This window comes from Rhinolophus hipposideros (assembly GCF_964194185.1).
Source record: "Rhinolophus hipposideros genome assembly, chromosome: 1".
Classification (NCBI taxonomy): domain Eukaryota; kingdom Metazoa; phylum Chordata; class Mammalia; order Chiroptera; family Rhinolophidae; genus Rhinolophus; species Rhinolophus hipposideros.
Window position 1 is genome coordinate 109,944,125 of NC_138047.1, and position 12,005 is coordinate 109,956,129.

The following is a 12,005-nucleotide window of genomic DNA, read 5'->3' on the forward strand; positions in this document are numbered from 1 at the left end:
ATTTTAACTTTTTGATGCCATTGCACATAAGGTTAATTTCATTTGCAGCTTGTTTATTGTTACTGTCTTAATATAATTGATTTTTTATAAGTAACAGTTTTATTGATATAGAGTATATATACCATAAAGTTCACCCTTTTAAAGTGTACAGTTCAGTGGTTTTTAGCATGTATTCACTCTTAACCTTTTGTATTAATGTCAAACCAATCCAGACTCTTTGCCACCCAGACCTCCTCCGTTCCTTTTCCTCTGCTCTCCCCTTGCCCTAAACCTTTCCCCCCTACTTTTTGGTAAAATACATATAATATAAAATTTACTATTTTAAGCCTTTTTAAGGTTTCAATTCAGTGGCATTATGCCCATTCACAATGTTATGTAACCACTACCACTCTCTATCTGCAGAACGTTTTCATCTTCGCAAACTGAGACTCTGTCCCCATTAAACACTCACTCCCCATCACCCCCTCCCCAGCCCCTGGCCCCACCATTTACTTCCTGTCCCTATGGATTTGACTCCTCTAGGGACCACCTATAAGTGGGATCACAGTATGTGTCCTTTGTATCTGGCTTATTTCACTGAGCAGAATGTCCTCAGGGTTCATCCATGTTGTAGCGTGTGTCAGAATGTCCTTCCTCGTTAAGGCTGAATAATATTCCGTTGTGTGGATGGGCCACATTCTGTTTATCCCTCCGCCCATCAGTGACACTTGGACTGCGTCCACCTTCTGGCCACGATGAGAGTGCAGCTGTGAACATTCTTATACAGCAGGTCCTCAAATAATGTCATTTCATTCAACTTTGTTTTGTTATCACGTTGATGCATTGCCTTGGGAACTTAACTCTTGTTTATATCAAGTAATCTGTGGTACAACAGGTTTCGTTATATGTCACTTCACTTACGTAGAACCTGTGAGTGATGTTAAGTGAGGACTTACTGTATGAATACTTGTTTGAGTGCTGGCTTTCAGATCTTTTGGGTGAAGCTGTCACTGAGACTGGGGTTACTGAATGGAAGTTGACCCCCTGGACAGTGAAGTCCCCACCCCCTTTCCTTACTCAGCCCCCAGGGCGGGAGGCTGCCAGCCTTACCCTTACTGCAGGCTGAAAGTCATGGGCTTTGTCTCCAGAAAGCCAGCGACCTGGGAGGGGAGAGCTGTGGATCCTTAGGGTCCTAGTGGAGCCTCGAGTCCCCTCAGCTGGCACGCCCAGGCCCATCCCCAGCCTCTTGTTCCAGTGAAATATTAAATACTCGTAAATGAATAATCATTATGCTAGAGTGTGCCAATAAAACACACACTCATGCACCCCTCTACTTGACTGGAGGAGGGAAACCGGGAAGCCCTGGGGCCTTTTCCAGCCCAGCCTCCCTCTGCGGTGACAGCTGGAGCTGGTCACCAGCCTGAATTCTCACATCTTTGTGCTTCTGAACAGCTTTATACCTCGAGGAGGTACCCCTAAGTCAGGCATTGGGCAGCTCTGCGTGTCTCCCCACTGTGTGTAAAGGGATTCACGCAGTGTGTCAGCAGCATCCTGTCACCGAGAAGGGATCGCCAACCCGCTGCCACCTCTGCCGACCTGCTCCTGCAGGACCAGACCACAGTTGCTTTTCCATCGCTGGTGGGTTTTGCTGGAACATCTGTGCCCTGAGCTGCAGCTGCCCAGGGGCAGAGCTCTGGGTATGCCAGTGACAGTTCTGAGTGTGGGCAGGTCCTTTGGGACTCACGTGGAGCCAAACGATCTTTCCAAAGTCACCGGACACCCCCCCAGTTGGCCTTTCAGTGACCCCCTCTGAAATGTGTTTGAGGCAAGCTTCTGGCCTGAAAAGAGACCAACTGCCCTCAAACAAAAGGGAAAATGGAGATCGTGAGGCCGCCAACGCAACTTTTTAAAAATTATAACTGATGTTTCTAGATAGATAAAATATTTCTCATCCACAAAACTATAATAAGAGCAGGAAATTAAAAACCTGAAAGCAGAAATTAAAATGTCAAGGTGAAATTGAAAGAAAAAAATGGAGGAATTTTCCCAGAAGTGGGACAAAAGGACAGAAATAGAAGATAGGAGGTACAGGATTTAAAGGTTGGAGGGTCAGTACATGCACCCCCTGGAGCAGGGCAATGTGGGTGCCCTAACTTAGTGCAGGCACAACTGTGACTGCCTTTGGAGCCGCCAGGGACCCCTGCTGGCAGACTCAGGAAGCTGAGGCGACACCACTGGGAAGTGGAGAAGGGAAGTGCCTTGTGGCGCAGAAGGACCGCATCTCAGTGACAGAGCACCAAAAACCAAACCGGGCCTAAGCAGCAGAGACTTACTCCCTCACAGTCTGAAGACAGAAATTGGAAATCTGGCAGGATCGCACCCCCTTGGAGGCCCAAGGGGAGCAGCCTGCCCGCCTCTGCCAGCTTCTGGTGGCCACACGTGTCCCTTGGCTTATGGCTGCACCACTCGAGTCTCTACGTCAGGTTCCTGAAACTCCTCCTGTCCCCTGTGTGTCTGTGTGTCTGTGTCTCCTCTTCCATCTCCCATAAAGACACGTGTCATTGGATCAGGGCCACCAGATAATCCCAAATGATTTCTTCTCAAGATCTTTACCTTGATTACAGCTGCAAAGACCCTTTTTCCAAATGAGATCATGTTTGCATTTTCCAGGGGTTAAGGTGGACATGTCTTTCTTGGGGCCCCATTCAACCCACTGCAGAGGCTGTAAATAGGTGCAGTGAGCCTTCCCAGGAGGAAGTGGGGGCATAATGTTAAACTGAATGCAGGAAGCACAGCTCAATGCGAGGCGTGGGGGCCTGGGCGGCTCAGAGATCCGGGGCTCTTGGGCTCCCTGCCATGGCCCTGCTAAGCACCCTGTGTTTGATTCTCTCTGCAGTGGCTCCAAGGCGGACAAGCCCGCGCTGGAGGTGGCCCCCGCGGCCACAAGGGAGAAGATCCGGTCCAGGTTCCACGGCAGCCACGACCTCATCCACCGCCTGTTTGTCTGCATTTCAGGTGCCACATGTGGGCCTAGCGTGGGCGTGCAGACACACCGGGCTGTGCTTTGGGGAGCACCCAGCGCCGGGTGTGGACGGCCACATCTGATGTCGGCTGGTGTTGGTCATACCAGCTGAGGTGGAGGTGCTGGTGGTGCCTGGTCCTGTCCAGGGGCTTTCCCACTGTGTCATGTCAGCGTCCACAAACCTACGATGCGCCCATGTGCCCAGCAGAGAGGAGGGCTTAATTCTTCACCGGGGTGCCCCAGCTGTGAGTGGGGGACCATTCCCCATGGCCCCTCAGTTACCCACACAGGGAGGTTCTGCTCATTTCGTGGTTCAGATTTTATTGTACATTCTGACTAATTTTGTTTCCTTTCCTCTCTTGGGATGGTTGGCAAGGTGAGGGAGATGCTTTCGTTGTCTCCCAGGGAATTCAGAGAGGGGAGTGAGCACAAAAGGTGTCACTTTAGTGTTTTCCTTTAGTTTTGTGTGTTTTAAATAACCAACGCATTCACATGGTTCAAAACTATAAAGTGTGAAGTTTCCCCCCAGGAGAGGAGCTCAGCGGTGCTTGTCAGGCAGCTGGGCTCTGCCCCCTGCCTGGTGCCTCCTCTGTGCCCGAGGAGTGGCAGGGGTGAGGGAAGCCTGTGGACTGGCCTCACTGCACAGTCAAGGTCGTGGTCCCAGGGGATCTTTCTGCACTGCTGAGGGCCCCACGGGCACAGCCCGAGCAAGGCCAGGTGGCAACAGGGGGACCTTGTCTCTGAGCTTCAGTTCGCTTATCTGCCAGAATGGACCACACGGTTGGTTTTGAGGGTGAAGGAACATGGTGCCTAGTGGGTGGTCAGTGCAGCTGCTGGCATGAGGAACCCTCCAGAAGCATATAATGTGTCACAGGGCATCCGTAGTCCGGCTTTGCTGTAAATGGCAGCCTGGCCAACCCCCTAAGGAGCCAGCATTGCTTTTCACTAAGGAAGGCGGAGTCGACCTAATTTTGGGAGGTAGGGAACCTCTGCAGCTGGGGTGGGGGAAGCGGTTTTCCTACCAGGAAGTGGCTGGCGGCTGGTGTGGGGAGCTGGGCACCACCTCCTGGCAGGGTCTACCCTCGGCCCCCAGGCCACAAGGGACCCCTGTGGTGGTCCTGAAGTCCTTACTTAGCCAGCAATGTTTGCCTGGGGAGGGGGCACGACTGGTGCCTGAGTGGCCATGATGGTGAAAGGTGCTGCCATGGGGCAGGCACAGTTTGGGGCTCCCGGATCACCCCTCAGTGAGCACCCAGGACTGCTTAGTGGTGGTGGCTATGACCCTAAGGATAAGATGTATGGGTGAGAATGACCACCCACCACAGTGGGGATGCTCGGGATTTCTCCCCCTTCCTGGCCTTCTCTGACTCCCGAACTTTTGCTTCTGCCAAGGATTGTCACCCATGGGTGAGTGGCCTCTTCTTGCTCTGACCCAGCTGAGGACACGCTGGTTTGGACCATGAGCTCTGGCCAGGTTTCACCAGCTGGCAGCACCGAGTCCCCGAGCTGGCCAACCTAACCCACCCTGCCCTTGTCCTCCTCCCCCAGGTGTGGCTGACCAGCTGCAGACCAACTATGCCAGTGACCTAAGAAGTATTCTCAAGACCCTCTTTGAGGTCATGGCCACCAAGCCAGAAACGGACGACAAGGAAAAGTTAAAGAAGGGTAAGTGCCAGCTCGAGATGGGCTATGCAGCTCTCACACACGCCTGTGCCCTCTCTCACACACGTGCTCTCACACACACACTCACGTCTTACATACTTACGTATATGCTCACACACGTACATGCTCTCACATGCACGTGCTCTCACACACTCACACGTGCTCTTACACACACTCGTGTGCTCACATGCTCACACATGCGTGTGCTCAGGGCAGGCACAGATAAGGCAGCAAGCTTGCCCCTTGTTCCTTGGAAGGACGTGGCAGGGCCCCAGAGTGGGGAAGGGGCCGGACCCCTGCTTGCCCCGCCTCTGCTGGGCTGCCCCTCATCTCAGTGCTTCCACTCAAGGAGTCTGGACGTGCAGGGCTGGCCCCAGCCCAGCAGGGCATGACCAGGAGCAGTCTGTCCCGTGTGCCGACCCAGTTCTGCCTCCCAGAACTGGCTGCATTGTCCCCCAACCACCAGGCCTCATTGCCCGCAATGGCCAGGGAATTCTGGGCCGAGCTGCTTTCTGGAACATCACAGTTTCAAAAAGGCATGTGACATGAACTAAGCAAGGATGGTGGGCCCCTCACGCCGTGTCCAGGCCTCAGGGGTGACAGTCCACAGGATCTGACCAGGCAGACAGTACAGGGGCCCCAGGACTGGGGGCCCCCAGGGAGGAGCAACCCGCGGGGGCAGTTGGCAAGGGCTGCAGTGTCTGACTCCGGGCGCTGTGGGTCCTGGGTGGGCTTAGGGAGCTGAGCCTCTGCCCGCAGCACTGCAGTGCACCCACCAGGGACAGGTGTGGTGCATGGACCCCAGGGGTCACCCTTTCTCTTCCAGTCACCCAGACCCTGCGGAGTGCAGCCTTGGAAGACTGTGCCCTGTGCCAGGAGACTCTGTCGTCCTCCGAACTTGCAGCCAAGACCCGAGATGGGGACTTGGAAGGTGGGTTCGGGCTCTGGGACCAGGGATGACACTCTCTGAGTGCTGAGTCGAGAGTGGGGACACTGTCTGGACACTTCCTTTCTGTCCCCGACCACAGTCTCCATAAAGACAGCGTGCCTCCAGCTGGGGGCCGTCTGGGCATCTGGCTTCCCATGGGGAGAGCCTCCCCTTCTAGTATCTTCACCTCTGCTCCCAGGTGGATACACAGGCCCCCTTAGCTGCCACCTCAGGCCAACCTCCGGTCTGTGTTTTAATGTCTCCTAATCTGGGGGCCAGAGGCCTGAGGAGCAAAGAGCTGCAGGGTCCAGGCCTTTGGGGGGGCTGGTGGTAGCTGGTCCTGGGGCACAGGTGCACACTGGACCCCAGCCTTCACAGGAGCCTCTGCAGGGAGATGCAGGCACACTCTGGTCATGTGGGAGCTGGGATCCTGCTCCCCCACTAGCCCTGCGGTCAGCCAGGGACCCTGCTCCCCTAATAGCCCTGCGGTCAGCCAGGATCCCTGCTCCCCCACTAGCCCTGCGGTCAGCCAGGACCCCTGCTCCCCCACTAGCCCTGCGGTCAGCCAGGACCCCCTGCTCCCCCACTAGCCCTGCGGTCAGCCAGGACCCCTGCTCCCCCACTAGCCCTGCGGTCAGCCAGGACCCCTGCTCCCCCACTAGCCCTGCGGTCAGCCAGGACCCCCTGCTCCCCCACTAGCCCTGCGGTCAGCCAGGACCTCCTGCTCCCCCACTAGCCCTGCGGTCAGCCAGGACCCCTGCTCCCCCAATAGCCCTGCGGTCAGCCAGGACCCCTGCTCCCCCAGTAGCCCTGCAGTCAGCCAGGACCCCTGCTCCCCCACTAGCCCTGCGGTCAGCCAGGATCCCCTGCTCCCCCACTAGCCCGGCAGTTGGCCAGCTGGGGACCTGGTGGCTTGGTGGGGAGGAGCTTCAGGGTAGGCTGGGGCGCTCACAGCACCTCTGCGGGGCAGGGGCTGGAGGCCTGGGAGAGGCGCCAAGATGAGTGACAGCACATAGGCCTGAGTGGGTATCGCATGTGACCAGAGCCGAGAAGGAGGCTAAAGCCAACCCAGTGACAGGTCAGAGGTGACACCACTCCTGCCGTGCCTGGCCAACGGGGGTGGCCCCTACTGGTCCCTGGCTCACGGCCTCCCTGTGTGGTGCTCGTCACCAGCGTGCACGTCAGTGCTGTCTCGCTACGACCCCTGGGGGTGACAGGCTGCGGGGTGTGAGGGGTCAGGAGCAGCACAGGCTCCCCACCTTCCTGAGCCCCGTCTCAGCTTCCTTACCTTTCTGTGAAAATCGGATGCGATGCTATAAAGCGCGTGTCACAGGAACTCAGAGCCCGCTGCTCGTGGGACTGAATGTAATGAACCGTGCGGTCTGCAGTGGCCAGTGCACGCCCTGCGCTGCCAGCCCATGGCAGGGCCCCCATGGCAGGGCCTGGGCCGGGAACGTCACGGAGAAGTGGGTGCCAGGCCCAGGCGGTCCAATGGACACTCACAGTCCTCAGGCGAGAATCTAGACTCCTCTGTCTCAGCTGGAGACCCCAGCCTGACGCGGCCCAGGGGCTGACATGTGCTGGCCGGGACTTCACGGGACCAGCCAAGGATTTTACGGGGCGGGGTGGGGGCTGGCGTGAGAAATGATCCCCTGTGGTGTGGGGTGAGCTGACAGGACCCTTGGGAGGATGGCAGGTAAGGAGGAGGCGAGAGGAGGTAAGGAGAGCTCGGGTCTCCAGTGGACGGGTGGCCTTGCCCAGTTCCAGTAGGAGGAGCTCAGGGTAAGGCCTGGGGTCGCGGAGGGTGGACAGGACGTCTGAGCGCACTCTGTGGTCCGAGGGAGCTGTCCGAGGCGACGTCGGTACTGACCTCGGACCTGGTATACAGTGGGCCCCTCGGTGGGAGGGAAGTGGCCATCTTGATGTGTAAGGCGCTTCTCCCCACACCAACCCGCCCCCCAAATTCCGGAGCAGACCTCACCAGGGCCTCCCACCTGCAGGAAGAGGTGGCCCCTGGCCCCTGGCTGGACTCCACAGGAGTCAGGGAGGGGTAGGCAGCCAGCCTTGGCCTCCAAAAGAGGAGACAGAGTGTCTACCTGGCCCCCAGCCCCTCCTCCCTGAGAACCTCAGAACTGCAGGGGGTGAAGGACAGCACGGGTGGGCAGGGCCAGGACCCCTGACCCCAACAGAGCGTTGATTGAGGAGTTGACAGAGGTCGATGTCTTCATTTCTCAGCCCCCACCTTTGCCCAAGGGCACTGCCAGGTGGGTGCTGACAGGGAGAGGGTCACCTAGGTGGATACACCTGCCCACGTCCTGAGTCCTGGGGGAGGCACCGGCTGCAGCTGCAAGGCCCCCGTCCATGGGATGCTGCCAGTTTCCCACCATAGCCAGTGACGAGTGCGGAGAGGAGAGGAGTGGAGACAAGCAGGACGGGGCCACTGGGGCCACCTGACCAGAGGTTCCTGCTCATGTACCACCTCCGACCCCTCACCCGCCCACCTGCCCCTACTGGAACCCCCGAATGGCTCCCTTGCCTGACATGTCCCCCACTCTCGTTGTCACAGACCCGCCTGAGTGGGTCCCGGACGAGGCCTGTGGCTTCTGTACCGCGTGCAAAGCGCCCTTCACCGTCATCCGCAGGAAACACCACTGCCGCAGCTGCGGGAAGGTAGGTGGGATGCGGAGACCGGAGGTTGTCCCCACCTGGGTGTTGCACCCTGGGGGCCCGCCCACGGACACAGCACAGGATCTGGAAGTCAGCGAGGCTGTCAAGGCCTTTGGGGTCTGTGCACAGGCCCCTAGCCCAGGCCTGCTGGCACAAGGTCTGGACTCCGGGTGCTTGGTCCACTGAGTCTGGTCAATGCCTGGCCCAGTCCCGGCTGCTTCAGAGCTGGGGATGGGGACGGAACAGAGGGGCTGGACAGGAGCCTGCAGCAGCCCTGGGGTGGGGCCAGGACGCACTCCTTGAACCTGGCCTCCTGGGGCTGCAACCTGACCCAGGTTTTCCTGAAGGTTCAGCCCCACACAGGGCCTGTGAAGGCCCTGCCTGGTCTGGGGGGTTCTGTGGGGGCCACGGTCAGGGAGGCTGAGGCTGGGGGGCTGTGGGATGCCCGCAGCTCACTGGCCCTGCCACCCCGCCTTTCCTTCCAGATCTTCTGTTCACGCTGCTCCTCCCACTCTGCCCCACTGCCCCGCTACGGGCAGGTGAAGCCAGTCCGCGTGTGCACACACTGCTACGTGTTCCATGTCACACCCTTCTACAGCGACAAGGCAGGCGTCTGACAGGGCTGGCACTCGCCAGACCTCCAGGACCCAAGGGGCTCCCAGGAAGGCACCTAGGAAGGCTCCCCGCCCCCTCCTTCCAGGTGCTGGCTTCCAGAGGGTTCACTGCATTTCATCGAGTTGCTGCCACGGAGACTTCCAGAACTTCAATGCCTCCGTCCCAGCCACGCTGGCCGCCTGACCTGTGGGGACCCCAGGCCAGCTGCAGGGGCCAAGAGGAGGTCAAGTTCGGCCAGCGAGCGTATGCAGGGTGCCAGGTGGCTGCCCAGGCATGGGGGGCTCTCCCCCTGCCTGTCCACTGGCCCGCTGAGTTGCTGCCCCAAAGCTCGGCCAACGCAGAAGGCCTGCTCAGCGCTTGCTCTTGACAGGGAAATGGGTCCTGTTCTGAGCCCCAGGCAACCTCAGTACTGGGGCTAAACCCGGGGCAGATAGTGGACACCTCCGGGCGAAGGGCCAGGCCTCAGGGCCCTGCGGGGCTTTCCGTGCGCTTGCTGAACAAGAAAGGGCGTTCATTCTCTCCCCTGGGCCCCAAACCCACAGCACCCACCCCATCCCCGGGCACCACCCACTCCCCACTCCCTTCAGGACCTCAGCTGAGCAACATGCATCTCTTTATACCCAGTGGTCCTCTGGGCAAGCAGTGTGCCCCTGTGTTGCTTGCCCACCCCCGTCCACCAGCTTGTGGGGAGGGGCAGCGTAGAGACCCACAGGCAGAGGTTTCTAGGTCTTTGGGTGGCCACTCGGCTGCCACTATCCCTTCCCTCTGCACCCCTGGGACTTTGGCTCACTTCCTCAGACCCCCGAATATCCCGGGTCCCAGCTCGGATATCTCCTCAGGCTTAAATCTCAGGCTTCACATTGCAATGATGATTGCAGCTTTATTTTTAGAGAGATGACACACCTACTGCTTCTTTTATAGGATAAATCCCAATTACTATTTAACAGTGGAATACACATGCATAAAAATGGCTTCCGGGGGGAGTATATAATGGAGTAAATATTATGTATTGAGATTATCTTTATTTTCTAAACGCTATAATTTGAAACCATTTCCATAAATCTATTTATGGACTGCAGACGCCCTGTTTGCTGTGTGAACACGACGCCTTTTTCTCCTCCAGGGAAGTGTGGTGTTCTTGCTAACCTGCATTGTCCCGAGGGAAGTGGGGGCTTCTAGACTTTCAGGATAATAGAAGGGCAGGACTTCCCACCAGCCTCCAGGAGAGGGGGGCCACCACCCCCATCCCTGCCTGCAAGGGCTCCAGGGCTCCATTGCTTGCCCCCTGGGGACTTGTGGCCAGTCTACCCTTCTACAAGGTTGTCCCCACCCCACGGGCAGAGCCAGGACCTGGGGGTGCAGAGGGGTTAGTCTAAGGCAGCGTTTCTCTGCTCAGGAATGATCTGGAAGGAATAGCCTGCTGCCCACCCACAGCAGGGGCTCGGGCCTGGAGACCCTGGGGTTGGTGGCAGGGAGAGTGCCAAGGGCTCCTGATTTGGAATCAGCCCTTCAAGCCAGCCTTGGACCTGGAGCAGGTTTGCCTTCTCGATCTTGTTTCCCTATCGTCACCATCATCATCGTCTGTAACCGTCTTCTGAGTTCTGTCCCCTCTACTTCTCACGACAATCCATCTAGAGAGCAGTGTCCCTGTGTCACAGATGGGAAAACTGAGGCTCATGGGTGTGGCTAGGCAGCACAGCCAGGTTGTGGTGTTTTAGGAGTGTCGCACGAGAGGCGGAGACCCGGTGCCCTGTGCCCTGAGGAGCCCGCTGGCTGTACCTGGAGGCCACTACGGGGGACAGGCGCGCCACCAGCTTCAGGCACTCCCATCTGGCCGCTGGAGGAAGGCTGGGGGACTGCCAGGAGCCAGGAACTTGCGTCTGAATGCTCAGTCCTGGGGAGAAGGACTCTCCAACCCCCTAAGCCTTCTCTCCAACCCCCTAAGCTTCTGGCAACAGGCAAGGCCTAAGCCTTGCTAGGCCCCCACAAGTACTCAGGACCCAGATGCAGCCGGCAGCTCCCCGGGGCAGATCCCCCAAAGATGGAGGGGCTCAGGAGACCTGGGAGCAGAGAGGTGGCCTCAGGGAGGTGGCACTGGTATGGGGGGAGGGAGTAGCCCAACAGGTCCTTCCTCCCACCGCAGGCTCAGTTCAGCCCAGAGGCCCCCTACACACCCCCTGCTGCCTGCCCCCACTCGTGGGATGGAGTGCACAGGTGCTCTCAGGCTGGCCGGCCTCCCCTGAGCAGGAGCTGTGTGATACTGGAGCAGGAAGCACATGAAAGAGGAGAGACTGTTAGTGTCATGGGTGCTGATGAAGGTGATGGGACAATACGCCCCGCCAGGCCTAGTGGGAGGGGCAGAGTTGGGGGGCCCACTCTTTCCCCTCCTGTCTGGGCTCCCTCCCGGGGCCCTGCTGCAGTCCCTAATGGCCACCAGGGGGCACCCCTCCCAACTCCTCAATGTGGCCTGGCTGCCAGGGTGTTGGGGGCAACTGGAGTGCTGCCTGCAGGGGTCACCCCACTGTGGACGGGCACTCCAGGTCCAGACAGAGCCCCCAATGCAACTGCACTCTGTCCAGGTCCTGCAGGGTGTGGAGTGTCCACAGATGGTCCTTGCCCAGCAAGGACAACAGGCAAGATAGACCCCCCCCCCCAAGGCTCAGGGACGGGGGCAGAGGGATCCAGGTCAGAGCTGGACACCTCAGACCACCGGGGCTAAGGTGGTGGCTGACGGCACCAGGAGAGGGCAGCTTCCCAGCCATTCCTGGGTCCTCCTGTTCTCTGGACTCTGCACCAGGAGCTAGGAGAGGCAGGCAGGATCCAAAGTGCCCACACCATGGGGATCAGCGTGCCCACGATGCCTTCCTGGAGGTGCCTGTTTCCTGCCTGGCCTACCCAGAGCCACCTCCTCCAGGCAGCCTTCCCATTCAGCAGAGGCCCCCAGCCCACCCTCACACATGTTCTCCAATCAGAGCCCCGGGCCCTTTGCAGGGATCAGCGAACTTGTCAGCCTCTCTTGCCTCTGAGATGGGAGGAACGATTCCAGACCAGCATGGAGCAGTTGCTCAAACATAATGTCACATCAAAGACTTAAACACCAGCAAGGCTTTGGTTCTGCTGCTGTGCTCGTTT

General features: G+C 58.4%; 1 protein-coding gene across 4 annotated transcripts in view; it reads left to right on the plus strand.

Moving 5' to 3' along the window:
• The window catches only part of ZFYVE28 (zinc finger FYVE-type containing 28), a 70,195-nt gene extending 60,244 nt beyond the window's left edge, over positions 1–9,951 (plus strand). For all 4 annotated transcript variants that reach the window (XM_081055473.1, XM_081055474.1, XM_081055472.1 and 1 more), the window contains exons 9-13: positions 2,876–2,994; positions 4,550–4,666; positions 5,490–5,594; positions 8,158–8,261; positions 8,744–9,951. In XM_081055473.1, the coding sequence (XP_080911599.1) occupies positions 2,876–2,994; positions 4,550–4,666; positions 5,490–5,594; positions 8,158–8,261; positions 8,744–8,875 (577 nt within the window). In that variant the 3' untranslated portion in view covers positions 8,876–9,951. The remainder of the gene's footprint in view (positions 1–2,875; positions 2,995–4,549; positions 4,667–5,489; positions 5,595–8,157; positions 8,262–8,743) is intronic.
• The last annotated feature ends 2,054 nt before the right edge of the window (positions 9,952–12,005 follow it).